We start from the raw sequence: 14,650 nt of genomic DNA, 5'->3' as shown, positions 1-14,650 counted from the left end.
AAGTCTTCCAGGGTGAAGTATACGTGACGGAGCTTCTCTCTTTCGCCCCATCCATTCAAGCTCGCCACTTTCTCGAACAGGTCTAAACAATCTTCCACGTCCTCGTATGACTCACCGTTGAATACTGGCGGCTGGTGCGGTTGGCTGATGAACACTTGTGCCGGTGTTACCTGGCTAGTCATAGTGGTGACGTCCATCGTTTGAATTCCCCTTGGTGTGAAGTGAAGAGCACTGAACTCAGGTGAGTCACCTCGAAGACGGCGACTTGCCCTCTGGTGTACACGAGTCACTTCCACGGGGTTGACTTGCTGGTCGTTGGGGCTACGCTGTCTTGAGCTCGCGGGGCTTCGATTCATTATCCAGCGCCTCCACCAGAAATGTAGCGATGCTGAGGCAGACAGGCTAAAAAAACAAGCGTCTTTATTAGGGCGAACTTGTGCCCACGAGTCTAATGATTATGGCCGTCGAAGTCCGAGTAGCCGAGTTGCACAGAACCAACTGTCTTCTTCTTCCTCGTAGCCCGAGCGCACGAACGCGTGGCGCATGCCAGCCAGGTCTTGCCTAGTGCTCATGCCACGATGATTGCGGCGGGCAACTTGAACATGGCCAACCTGTCGCGGCAATATGTACTGATGATCGATATATACTGTAAGGTAGAGAACATTGCCAACAAGTAGACAAGGACAGGCACAGACTATCAACAGAAGGTTTATTTATACCGTACCGCCACCAACAGGAAAAAGACATGTTAGCATTGTCACAAAAAAACAACATTTGTACACCAATTTGTGGTACGTGATAAATAAATCTTCAGTTGATAGTCTGCCCTTGTCTTTGTCTGCTTCTCATCTGTGTTATCCACCATACATCAATTATCAATCACCAAGTGGCCAGATATGTACCCAAACAAAAAGCATCACACCCTGCACATTTGCACCATTCCAGGTGCAACACCAGGCACTGCCACATGGTATCTATTCACCAACACTTCATAACTGAAAATTGACGGATGACGGATAAAAGTTTACCCCCTAATGCGATTGTGAAATGTCTCAGCAAGTTCCCATGTGGTGCAATCACGGTGGTTAAATGGAGCGACCATATCAGAAAAGCGCACCTTGCAAACACACTGCACCCAATGCATATCTAATTGTGTCAGCGACCTTCCTTTAAGAGATGAAAGTGCTCCCTTAAGGATACGTTTAGGCCTGGCCTACATACACCTGTCGACAAGTTAATGGAATACTTTATACAAGGTTCGACATAGACAACCAAGTCAACTTTGTGGCTGACATTGCAAGTACGAATGCCCATCCGGCCTCCAGTGTCCAGCATATTTGCAACTATGAACCCTGTTTATGTTTGCTGTGAATCAACACACAGCCTGTAACTCCCTCTCTTGTACTTTCTTTGTCCCAGTCACAGTTGAAATTTCTATGATGTCTATGTACAAACAAACTTGTCTTTCGATCTTCCATCATTGAGAAGCACCCTCCTTGCAAGACGTTTGTGACAGCCCTCAAGCCTCCTTCTCGGCACCAGCACTGCTAGTTGGCACTAGGTTCCTGCTGCCCACAAGCCGGCAATGAGTTAGCCTTGCACTGCCTTTGAAAGCTGTAATTAGCGACAGCCATAAGGTTGAAAGACTGAGCATTTGAAGTAGCAGGGGTGCCTGCTCATAATATTGCAGAGAGCTTGTACAGGTTGAAGAAGTCGAGCAAGCTGGCATGGTTTGCGTGGCTAAGGGAGAAGAAGGTTGCATCCGCAGCTCTTTGTACTGTCGGCAAGAAGCAGCAAGCATTCAGTTCCGGAAGCCATGACACTGGCACTCCGTGGCGTGGCCGCTGACCTCAATGATGTTCAGGTGAGGCTCCTCAGAAGTGCTGCAGCCTCTCCTGGCAGGTCCAGATGCATCTACAGCAATCCTTTTCAAACGTTAGCCAGCATCCATGGCCGGAGGGCCATGTAAGCAGTGAAACGCTTCACCGAGCAAAGCAGCTGACGACAATGTTAGGGCTCCAGTGTCTACTTGCATCAGCACCTGCCTCCCCAGGCGACGATGGACTCATTGAGCTGCGGAGTGACGATCAGGACTGACAACACACTGGACTTTGGCAACGAACCAACTGACTCAGCTGCATCAATAAGGTCGGCCCAGATGAACTGAGGCAAGAATGATTAATACGTTTGAGTTAGGTCAGTGCGCGTAATGTTCCAGTTTCATTTTTGTGTATTTCTTAGCGTGCCATTTGTTTGTTTCTTCAATCAATGTTGTGTGCCAATTTCCCAAGATGACAATGGCGACTTCTCATTTGTGCACATGGTGAAACTCTATTGTGGTAGCCAGTAGCGCCACAGACACACATACTCAATTGATCGGGCGAGGATGCGCGCCAAACAAAGCGCAGCACAACCACCATGGCTATTGGAAAGGCACAAATAGAAGTACACAAAGTCTCCTGGAGTGCGTGAAAAAAAGAAAAAGTAAGCAGTGTCAAGAAATAAGATAAACTACCAGATAACAAACCTAAAAAAATGAAGATGCTATCATTTGGTGCAACCACATCACTGCCTTGCACAAAACTTCATTCCTTCTTGGAGGGGGATACGAATGGCTTGCTCATGTGCCATATGTGCAGCCTAGACGATAATTTGGGCATGATACAACCCATAGTCACAGTGTCTCTAAGCGAAATTGGTGGAACATACCAGGAGATGCACATTGGTATTTGATGCTTACTGCACACAACCATTTGGTGAGCAGTTATGCCTCGTTTCCAGCATCTACATATTGATGACATTTTACCATAATATGGTCGGCTCAGGAAATTAGAAAAGAATTAGCCATAAAATCTTTGACACAACAGAGGCTTGCCATTTTTAGAAATGTTGCCACAAGCTTGCTCCAGTTCAGACCTGTAGTTTCTTATTCAGACCTTGGGACAAGCCGGTGTTAGACTGCTACATCCAGACAGTGTGTACTCACAGGCCCACCGCTCTTCCCGCTGTTGATCACTTTCTGCAATCAGCTTTGCCCAGTCAATGAAAGGCAGCGGATCCTCTTTGTTCGGCCCCTCTTCTCTTTTGCTAAAGCGTGCTGAACAAAAGAGAACATCAATCAGTCTCACATAAGAATGCATTTGTTCACAGCACCACAAAGCATTGTATAGATCAAGGAAGTACTGCTACTAATGGCTTAAATGACCCCTAACAGCAAAAGATTTGTTTGAGAGTTTTTTACAGTAATTTGTAGCTTTTGAGTCTGGTAATGTCTAAATTGTATTGTAAATGCTCTAACGCATCATAGAATAAATGCTAGCAGCGTTAATAATAAACACGCCAGTTCCAAACGTCTACCTAAATACCATAACAAACTAGTGCCCCAAAGCAGAGCAGCACCTAAGACTACGTGCCCTCAAGTTGCGATGACACTGAAACCCATCGTCTTAAAATAGGAGGACCCGTGCGCGGTGAAGAATAACACATGGTCTTAAAATAGGAGGACCCGTGCGCGGTGAAGAATGAAACGGTGTAAGTGCATTTAGCGTGCCCCCCTCAGAAAAAAGAAAAGCATTCCTGGAGTAAACAGCCTGAACCACCTCGAGAGCAGCCCAACAACAGAGCAAGAGGAGTGACGAACAATAGTCTTGATTAGAGAAGTTTTGTGGCGCAAGGGCTATGGGTGGCCAGAGAGCGCCATGTCTTAGATGCGATGTAAGCAACAGCCAATGATTGCAATGACAGCGTGTATAAAGGCTGTATAAAGGCCTAAAATCAAGCGCTATAAAAAACGTAAAATGTGTGTATTAACAATAAAATTATGACTGTGATACACGATTTGACGTATGGGTGTGAAATTAATTACAAGTGAACATGGTATCTACAAGTTAGCGACTGTAAAATAGCATGAAGCCTCCTCAACCTTTTTGAAACAAAAGGCTGCAGCAGCAACATCTGGGCCCACAAGTACAATGGGCCCAAATGGGCCCATCTGGGCCCACGAGTATAACAGAGTAGCTGCCGCAGCAACATCTGCTGAGAGGTTGTGCTACGGATTTGATTTGTATATGATGCTGCAGCTTTGAATTTCCTCTAAGAAAAATGCCCCCACCTCTGTCAAGGAGTTCTCTCGAGAGCACTTACAAAGGGTTCGACTGAGAGACGCGAGTTGGCGGTAACTCGACAAACCCATTTTAATATTACACATAAAATAGCAAAAATCTAACACTCAAATTCACTCCCCAAATTGAAACAAGTATGTACACAATATTCAGCTATACAGTGAAACCGGAACGAATATCAATCAGAGTCAAGTTCAGTCTTAAGCTTAAACTCTCCCTTGCCATGATGGCTTCTCGGTAGCAGCATCTCGTGCGCTCTCGCATTATTAGAACATTCTTTCGTTCATATGCCTCCCTTAGAGCTACGACGAGGTGGTACCGCCTCACCATCATCATTTTGAGCGTGCGTCCGCTTGACGATCCACTCATCTGCATTGCCAGTGTCTCGGTCCTTGTCTCCATTTTCGGCCTCGCTAGGCCCCGCCCATCAAGGACTCCCCCGCTGACGCGGCTACTCGGCTGACTGGCGTGGGCTTTTCCCTCCTTACTGCAATGTGAGAAAGCTGTAAGCCCACCAGAAACTGCTGGGCAGGATGCGGCAAGTTTGAGCAGACTCCCTCGGGACCATCTTCGAGGTCGACGGCCACTTCCCGAGCTCTTCATGCCGGCATCCTCAGAACCGGGCGGTCATGCTGGTCCCGTCGCAGTAGTGACGCTCGTTTCCCACATCTTCGCAGCTCGGCGTCCCAACACACAATGCCAGCTCATTGTCTAGAATTTTTCGTCTCAGCTTGAATCGCCTGCCACGAGCACTTCTCCACCCAATCATTTGCGTCTACGTGGCTGATGCGCGTGCACTCGGGTGACTCTCCTCTCCTCATGCACCGCCACCGCGCCTCTGCGTTTGGCATGCGTTTGGTGCCTTTCCTTTACTCATGACAACCTCTCTAAAGGGAATCGTGAGGAAATTGAAATGCATTGCGCATTGTCCTGAACTGCGTTTCGCACGTGATAACTCAGCGTTACAAGAATGTTTTTTTTCTTACACCGTGCAGCCAATAGCGCCAATGGGCGCACGTGGCGCTTTTCTGTTGCGAGAAATGCGGTATGCCTTTCAAGCTCTAGTAGCTAGCATGCACGATTAAAAAATACTATGAAGTGAACAAAACAAATAGTGTTCTCGGCTCAGCATTCGCATTTCACAGCGGGATATTGAGAACACATTTCCGGATGTTCTTGAAGAGGCGCAGAACCAGTGAATGGTCGAGAGTGAGGCACGAGCGGACGAGAAAGTGGGGCGCAGGGAGGAGAGAGAGCAAACGGTGAGAGAAGGAACGGCAAAGCACTGCACCTGTCATAGTACCTGACGGTCATAATGTCAGCGTCATATCAACACAAACACTACACACATGCTGGCAACACAAATGCTACAAACACGTTTCAAATGCACAGCATTGACGCGGTGGCAAGTCACGTTCAGGTCAAGGAGGGGGGGGGCCTTCGGTTGCTAAGGGCGAGGATAAGCGTGGTGCGCCCGCAGCTTTTGCTGACCACTGCCAACGCTGCAGCGCGACATAATGAGGGCTCCGGTTGCTAGGCATGCATGCGCCCACAGTCGTTGCAGGGCGATGGACGAATCCGAGGGACACTTGACACAGCCTGACTAAAAAATGCATTTGCATTTAAAATGCGCACAATGACTGATATTTAAAAATTGCTTCCTTGTCAATGAACATCCTACGATTAAGTGGAATGTATTCACAGTTAGCTAACAGAAATGCTTTTTTTTTAATAATAGAGTCTGATTCACTGCATTGGATGAGGATGTGTTTGGCAGTGAGTGATTCACCACATCTATCACAGAAAGATGGATTGCCACCACACAGAAGGTATGAATGTGTGCTGCGTGTATGTCTCGTTCTTAGCCTTGTAGGTGTAAGCTCTTTGTGGCATGATTTTGATACTGGCGGTCAGTTGCCAAGGAAGTGCTTGATGCCATGTGGTTTATTTTCTGTGTGACTGTCCCATGTGCTCTTCCAATAAGCTCTGAGCTTTTAGTGAAGACATGGCTTTCAGTCAAGAGCTCGGATAGCTACGGATGTATTGGCAGTGCTTTTGTGAACAGATGCGCCCAGCTGGTCCGCCATCACGTTACGTTGGATCTTGCGATGTCCTGGCACCCAGCACACTAAAACAAGCAGTTCGGACTTGTAGTCAGTGCATAATAGTGAATAAAAAGAGACAAGGAAAGGATTTTTGTGTTTTTTTAAGAGTTTTCAGAGCTTTTACAACACTTAGGAAATCTGTGTGAATTGCTGCCTTTCGCAACTTTAATTCTTTAATATGTTTAACAGCCCCAAGTATCGCAAAAGCTTCTGCAGTGAAGATGCTTGTGTCAAGGAGCAGAGCGCCGGCATCCCAAAAGGATGAACCAACCACTGCGTACAACACAGAACTAAGACTGAGGCATCAGTCCAGAATTCAGGACAAGTGTATTTGTGTTGCAGTTCCATGAAGTATATGTGGATGTGTACAATGGGCGCGTGCTTTGAAACACATCAGAATGGAGACCCCTTTTTCTTGAAAATAAAACGGATGTGCTTTTTTGCGGGTGAAGGATGAACCCATTCTCGTCTGTTCATTTGGTAACCCTGTTCAAACCAAGTTGAAGCTGTCGCTCGCACATTGCAAGATTTCAGGATTTAAAACCGATCTGGACTTCTTCGACATATGTGCAATAAAAGATGTTGCATGGAATGTGGGAATGTAAGGTACTCATTTTTACAATAAAAAGTGTGCAGCTGAAAACACCACCTTGCAGCACTTCAGTCTCCTGGACATATGTTCGTGACAAGACATTCCCCACCCGGACACGAAACGTGCGGTTAGACAAGTAACTTTCAATTATAGACAGCATGTTGCCTCGGACACTTAAATGTGAGAGGTCTCGCAGTATCCCAAAGCGCCAGGTGGTGTCATAAGCATTTTCTATATCAAGAAACAACGAAAGAAAGAATTCATTAAGGATGAAAGCATCATGAATTTTCACCTCGATTTGTAACAAGTGGTCAGTAGTGGATCTACCTTTGAGAAATGCGCAATGGTATGGGTCAAGTACATTGTTTGTTTCTACGAAATGGAAAAACCGGCGGTTAATAGTTTTTTCGAAAAGTTCACACAGGCAACCTGTCAGTGCAATTCACCTGTAGCTGGCAACGGAAGATGGATCCTTTCCTTGCTTTAGAATCAGGATAACGATGGCTTCATTCCAGGCTAGACGGATCTAGTCAGAAAGCCATACGGCATTATACAGAGAAAGGAGGGCTTTTTGGGTTTCATAATGCAGGTGCTTCACCATTTCATATATTACTCCGTCGGAGGTCAGAACGGATTAATTGCAGCAATTAAGAGAGGCCTGTAGCTCATCTAAAGAAAAGTTCATTATATGCCTCCTATGTTATAGATTTGTGCTCTACTTTCTGTTTTTCTATTAGAAGACCTGTTCAAAGTGTGCGCCGAGAGTGTTCGCCTGATCCTTTAAGCTGTCACCTTGTGTGTTCACTAAAGGATGTGAGTGTGTTTGTCGTCCTACTACCTTACCAACCATGTTCTGGACTCTCGGCTCGTCTGCGTATGAATTAATCCATGCTAAAAATTTCTGCCAGCTCTTCTTTCTAGCTTGTCTAGACACTCTTCTTGCTTGAGACTAATTATTCCAGAAACTGTCTAAATTCTCGACCGTTGGTGAATCCCGGAGCAACTTCCAAGCCTTATTTTGATTTTTTTCGTGCATTTCGACATTCACTCTTCCACCAAGAGATGCGTCATTTGATGCACAGTCTTGTTTGTGGGATGCACTTTGTAGCAGCATCAATCATAAAAGCTGTGAAGAATTCGACAGCTGCATCTACACTTAAGTCACGTAGATTGAACAAACCTAGGCGAGTTGCCTTTTGCAACTTTCCCAGTCGGCCTTGTCGATCCGTCACCTCGGGGCCTGTGGATGACATGTACCGCATTTACTCCCGTAATGAACGCACTCGCATAATAAACGCACTCCCAACTTCAGTCATCAAAATTTGAATTTTTTCCCCCTGCATAATAAATTCACCTTCTACATTCATATGCCGCAGTCCCGATAACCGACACCTGGCGCCTTGTCACCCATTGGATCTCTTCGCGTTTTCATTATACTTTGCCAACCCACCTCCGCTTGCTACACCCCCGCCCGTTGTCGTGTGCCATATTGTTTTTCTGTCTATACGTGCGTGGCACGCCCCCCTATCTTATCTGTGTGCCACAGAGGAGTTCACAAACAGTGCAAGTGTAAACACATCGCAGCTGATAAGCACACAACGAGCGAAGGTTACGAAACTGCCCCCGCTAACCGACGCGGGCAATTTCAAAAAGCCCAACCACGTGCACGCGATTTTCGAGCGACGACGACAGGATTTGCTGTCGTGAAGGGTCCTTCGTTGCTATCGTGTCACAGGTTTCTGTAAAACCAGAAAAAATCGCTTGTCGTCCAGAAAAGATCGTGCTGATTTCCGCAACACGGTAACACCTCCCCGATTCTCCCTTCGCTTGTTACCCGCACCTAGAGGAACTTTTCCTGTAGAAGCGAGGCAGCGGCCGTAATCTTTAATCTTGTTATCTTTTATTGTCTTTAATCTTGTTATCGGCGGTTTGTTTTGATGCTTCAGGGGTAGCTTACTGAGATGTTGATTACTCTCTACAATGTTGACGACGGCGTCATGGTCGTCGTGCGAGGTTGTTGCTAAGTTGACAAAGTGCGTCATAGCACACGCTTTTGGGCGCCCCTCGAGATCACAGCAGATACCACTGTTGCTCTTAAACAATTGCACGAAAGATAGCCACAAAACGCTTTAATGGCGTGCACAGGCGGCCCGGGGACAGCTTGCAGAAGATAGCGCCATCAACTGCTGAAGATGAGTAAAGTGCAACAAAGAAGCTATTTTCAAACAGTGTTTGCGTATGTCAATTGCGAAAAACTAAGTGACCTAACTTTTTATTTTTCGCATTACCGCGTTTCTTACTGCTCTCGAAAAAGTTTTCATAAAATTTACCCTGCGTAATAAACGCACCCACCAACCTTGGTCCAATTTTTCAAGAAAAAAAAAATGGCCCCGTATCTGCATGTAATCTGCATAAGTCGTCGAAAGACGATAGTCTTGCGTCTGGAGAGAGTGAACAAAACATTTATTTGATGTTCTGCGGAAGAAAAACGGTGAATAGTATTTCGGAAGCGCTGCGTTACAGTGCCTCGAGCGTGCAGCGGAGGCGAACGAGCGCATCAAGTCACGTCACTCGTGAGACATGAGCGTCATCTGGCAGTTTTCTTTTTTTGGAAAACAAAGCGCGTGTCTCTGAGACGGGTGTGCGCGCCCCTCTCAGAGGTGATGAGGTGTAGAACGCAAGGCGACGGGTAGGGGCCACCACTGTGTCTTCTTAGCAAAGCATTGGAAACACTCGCCTTTCCGTGCAAGCGTTGCATGGTCAGCGCAGCGTGATAAGCGCTATGGTCCTTAGAATTACTTAGGTATGCCTCTTCTAGTAAAAGACGAACATGCAGAATATATACGTGTTGTTATGATGCCTCAGATATGTGCAATAATTGCTTTTTAATTGACAATCGCACACGTATGAACGCTTATTCCTGAGCAACATTGGTAAGCACTGTGGATGGGGTCGGCCGTTTGAGGTATCGGCTGGTGCTGTTTAGAGTACCCGGTTCGCGGTAATGGACAAACAGACAAATGTACAGACCGACAGACAGACAGACCAAAGTTTTTGCATCAAAGGTCTCCAAGAAAGGTTATCGTCTTTAAAAAAGCGCATCTATTACGCAAGCAAGTGCGGTATTATGTATTGGTATGCTCAAGATTATTAAAAGGGGCTTGCTTTTGTAAGGATAATTAATGACTTTTCACTTGAGTAGGGGTAGGAGTGATTGGAGATTTAATGCTAAGATCTATGAACATGTAGGTGTTGTTGACCAGGCTGTATCATGTTGGTTGCTTCCGATTCAGAAGACAACCGCCAGATAAAAAAAGTAACTGTTTAATTACATGACCTCGTGCACCGCAGTGAGAATTTTCCCATAAAACTACTATGGGTATTAAAGCCTCCAAGAGCCAGATAAGGTTGTGGAAGTTCATCGATTAAAGCCTGAAGTTCGCGCTTTTGGAGGTGATGCGGGGGATGTAAAGAAAGCCAATTGTGACGAGTTTATTGAAGAGGATGCCTTGACCAGCCACTGCCTCAACGGGTGTTTGAGGGGGTGAGTATGCAATTCTTTCATTTACTATAATGGCTACGCCACCAGATGACACTACAGCACCATCTCAGTCCTTTCGAAATATAATGTAGTGGCATAAAAGGTTCATGTTTTTACATTTTAGGGGTGTTTCTTGTACACACACCACTCTTGGCGAGTGTTCATGTAAAAGTTTTTGGGCATCATCGAGGTTTCTCAGCAGTCCTCTAATGTTCCATTGTTAATTTGTGTCTATTTTGTGCGTAAAGTAGTGCGGTCTGTGCAAACCAAAAATTATTTTAAGATAGAGGGCCCTTTCCAGGCCCTTTTACGCTGTCCTCATCTTTTTTTTTTTTTTTTTTTTTTTAAGTGGTCTAGGGAATCTTGCCGCTCAATAGGCCCATGAATCGCTTAGGTCGATTGCCTATGGCGAGGCAACGGGCAAGTGTGAGGTATCAGGTAACAGTCTCGCCACAATGGGCAAGACCTTTACACCCACATGCCCGGAAGTCGATGAGGTAGTTTTGGGGTCCATGCTGCGTTGGCTCTTACCAGCGCCATCTGGGGCCGGAGAGAGTGAGGCAGCCTTGGCTGTGCCCACCGTGTCTGGTTGTGGCAGTACTGAGCTTCCAGTACGTGTGGCGCAGGCTTTCACCTCACGGCCCTAGAGTAGTGGGACTTTCTTGCTGGGTAGGTTGAGTAGACCTAGCTACTTGCACCATGGGGACAGGAGCCACAGCCAACAGCTGAGGGAGGAGCCACAGCCAACAGCTGAGGGTCAATGTGGCACTGCTACCCGACGCACCGCATCAGCGTAGAATGTGCCATAAAACGGTGCAACCAGTCTTCATGCTTTCTTGAATAAAATATTTTGTTTGTACTTTAGTGTAATGATTCCTTTTTCCTATTTCTAAGTAGGACAGGCTCGCGAGTATGCTGCGTGCCCACCATCACAGAGTGCAGCAGACTGTCACAAGCGTTAGAGGAGTGCTCGTGAGTGCCGCATCTGGCACAGGTCAGTTGACCTCCACAACTCTGCGAACCATGACCAAAACGCCGGCACTTGAAGCAGCTGCGCGGATTAAGAACATAAGGTTTGATGCTTGTTTTTGAGTAACCAGTTTCAAGGGACTTGTACAGAACAGTTGAAGTGAAAGTGATGATTGAAAATTTTGTCAAGATTTTTTTCGTACTCAGGCCTTATCTTCTCATCTGCACCTGGATTACATTCTGGTCCTTTCATCCTTTTACGAGCTCTTTTTTGTTCAAGTTCAAAAGAACATCATCGGAGGTCACTCCTCTGATGGCGTTCGTTGACCGATGAGGCGTCACTGTGATTAGCATGGTGCCGAATGCCACAAGGTTGGAAAGCTTCCTGCACTGTGCAATGTCTCTAAGTTCAAGTAACAGGTCGCCGCTGAGTATTTTAGTGGCTTTACAGTCGGGTCCTATTGTGTCAGCAAGACACTTTGCAACAAGAAATGGGGACAGGGCTCTGACGGTCTTCTGAGGCCCTGTGCAGTGAATAACACGAAAACTAGGGAAATTTTTTGTCCACTTGGCAAAGATTCGATGTCTTGCTTTAGTGCGCCATCTTTTTTCGAGAGGCATTCAGGAAGTTCGGGAAAGTCGTTGATAAGTGTATAAATGTATTCGGTGGCCATGCCAGCCACCCACGACCGAGCCCAACATGGGGATGATGTGACACATTATGGGAGCACAGACGCCAGCTGTACATGGTCATTATAACCAAATATATAGTGCCCAAGGAAGGACATATACACAAGGTTAACCCTTGCCACCTGGAACGTGGAAGTAAACAGAAACGAGGAGATGACGAGGTGACAGGAAAGATTGACAGAAAAAGAGGAAGATTAGAGGAGAGAGAGACAGGAAAAGGCAACTGCCGATTTTTCCTGGATGGGTGAGGCCAGGGGTGCGGTCTACATGAAGCTGAGGCCAAAGGGGTGCGTTGCCTCCGCAGGGGGGCCTTAAAGCTCCTATCAGCCGGCTTCGGCTTGGCCCCTAAAATCTTCTTTTCCCCGAACACAGCCCAGCCATCTATGGTTAGGCGTGAGAGGGAGTCGAAACCCTTCTCCTCTGTTAGCTCAGGTCCATGGTGTCGCTACGCACCAAACGCCTGATTGTGCAGATGACCTTGTGGGAGACGAACAATTGTCCTCGCCGGGTGCCGGTCGAGGTATTGTGCGCACCCTGCAAATTTTCTGATGCTCTGCAACGTCACGAGGGGATCCCCGGTGTACATGAGACCACAGAAAATGTCGATTCTACCGCCTTTCAAATGTTCTAGAGCTCTGCAACATCACAAGTGGATCCCCGGACTACGTAAAACCACAGAAAATGTCCATTGTATCTGAATACTTGGAGAAGCATGCACTGCACCCTTACTTTAAAACCAAATGAAAATATCTTCTAGGCAACACTTTCCACTAATAATCGTTCAGAGGTGGCCCCACATGCAGTACTATCGAACAACACAAGCATCTTGAGTTCCCAAATTTGGTGGCAGCGATCCTTTAAGTAGAAAGGAAAGCCACATACTTCCTGTTCCTTGCGGATAGATGAGATCCTCGATGAGTTGCTGTGCTTTTCGACGAACTTCAGCAGTGCCTGCAAGCTCAATCTTAGCCTCGTTTGAGCTACTGTAGCCCTCCTCTTCATCTCTCAAAACTTTTATCCGTGCACCACTGGCATCTTGAAGCTCGCGGATTTTAGAGCCACCTTTTCCTGCAATTAAACATAACAGCATGATTAATTTATAGACACAATTTAAGGCACCAATGACACAAAGCACTACAAAGAGGTTGCAATACAGGGCTTCTGAAAACCCAAGCTTCTTTATAAAATTTGTTCCTCAAGCACCCGTTGCTAGCAAAAATTTCTGCTTTTATAAACATATTTTGTTTGAATATTACTAGCCCTAAAGAATACTGTAACTGACTCCAGGATTTTCAAAAAGTGAACCCTTTATAGCAAAGAACCATACACAGCAGAATAAATATAATAAGCACAGTGCAATGATAGTGGCGAGCACAATAGTCAGGTGTCAAAGTTTCATTCCCATCTCAAATGCACTGGCTGCTTGTATATTTTGTAACCGTACAATTATGTGCTATTGCTAGTGCCTTCATACGTTCTGTATACACATGGTAATAACTGGTGCACATGTAATCTAATTACAGACAAAATTATTGCAATATAGAACATTTGAAAGAGATTTTACACATGCCTTTTTTCGTGGAGTGTACTAACAAGTTCTTGGCAAGTTTATTCTTTTGTTACCATAAAAAAATGTTTGTTTTTCGTATGTCTCAGGAAGAATGTTTTTGCCAATTTGAAATGTACTACAGCACACATTACAACATACCCAATTATTTACAATGAAATGCTATTTCTAAAGAAATATCTTGGAATGAATAAAAATGTGAATAGTGTATAATGTTTGGTTGTCAGCTGTAAATTATTCAATAAAATCACCATGTATGCAAAAATATTCAAATGAAAGTAAATTCAAAAGATGAATTTTGAAAATAAATTACCCAGGAATAGTAGAAAAAATAATGTTCTACACAGTGTTTCCATTAATTAACATTTACCAAGGAAATCAGAACCCAGGTGCTGCTTCTTCACTCGTGCTATGCAGTAAAGCATTCTTTGGCTTATTGTGAGATAAACTCTTGCACATTTCTCGTGAAATTTTTGTTGTGTTTCAATATGGATAGATGCCAAAGATGTGGACAATACCTTGGATGTTTTATGAACTTCACTAGTTCATCTCACGTCATCTCTTTTTACGAGTCACCTATCTCCACATAGGTTTGCATTCCAATATATGCGTTCAAGTGGATTTACTTGTATTTTTGCACATAATACAACAAAAGAGAATAATATCCCGTGCAGTCCTAAAACGCCTCGTGCCGCCCCGTAGTGCAGTGACCAGATGTGTCCCGACGGCATTTCTGTCATGAGGAGAAGCTCTGCAGCCGGGGCCAGCACACCATGCCCTAGTGACGTGCCGACCTAGCACGTAACCAGAGTAGCTCTAAGATTGGGTACAAAAGCGGTTGAGGAAACCACTTGAGGCCATGAAGAAAACCAGATAAGACAGATGCTTGGTCTAGTTGGTGATAGGGAATCAACATATTTGCACAGTGCAAGACCACGAGTAGTTACGACATAACTACAGAAGAAACGAGGACAGAAAGAGTGCTGCAGCGCTCTTTTTGTCCTTGTTTCTTCTGGTTACGTCGCAACTACTTGTAGTCTTGCGCTGTGCGAATATGTTGAACAA

General features: G+C 45.6%; 1 protein-coding gene across 2 annotated transcripts in view; it reads right to left on the bottom strand.

The window, feature by feature from the left end:
- The window catches only part of LOC119163317 (putative ATP-dependent RNA helicase DDX43), a 244,512-nt gene that overhangs the window by 200,356 nt on the left and 29,506 nt on the right, over positions 1–14,650 (bottom strand). For both annotated transcript variants that reach the window (XM_037415283.2, XM_037415282.2), the window contains exons 3-4: positions 12,901–13,086; positions 2,987–3,097 (exon numbers count right to left, since the gene is read on the bottom strand). In XM_037415283.2, coding sequence (XP_037271180.2) covers positions 2,987–3,097; positions 12,901–13,086 — 297 coding nt within the window. The remainder of the gene's footprint in view (positions 1–2,986; positions 3,098–12,900; positions 13,087–14,650) is intronic.

The sequence above is a fragment of the Rhipicephalus microplus genome, chromosome 9 (assembly GCF_043290135.1).
Source record: "Rhipicephalus microplus isolate Deutch F79 chromosome 9, USDA_Rmic, whole genome shotgun sequence".
NCBI classification, from domain to species: Eukaryota; Metazoa; Arthropoda; class Arachnida; order Ixodida; family Ixodidae; genus Rhipicephalus; species Rhipicephalus microplus.
Note: the sequence above shows the minus strand (reverse complement) of the source record. Positions and strands in the feature narration are given on the sequence as shown.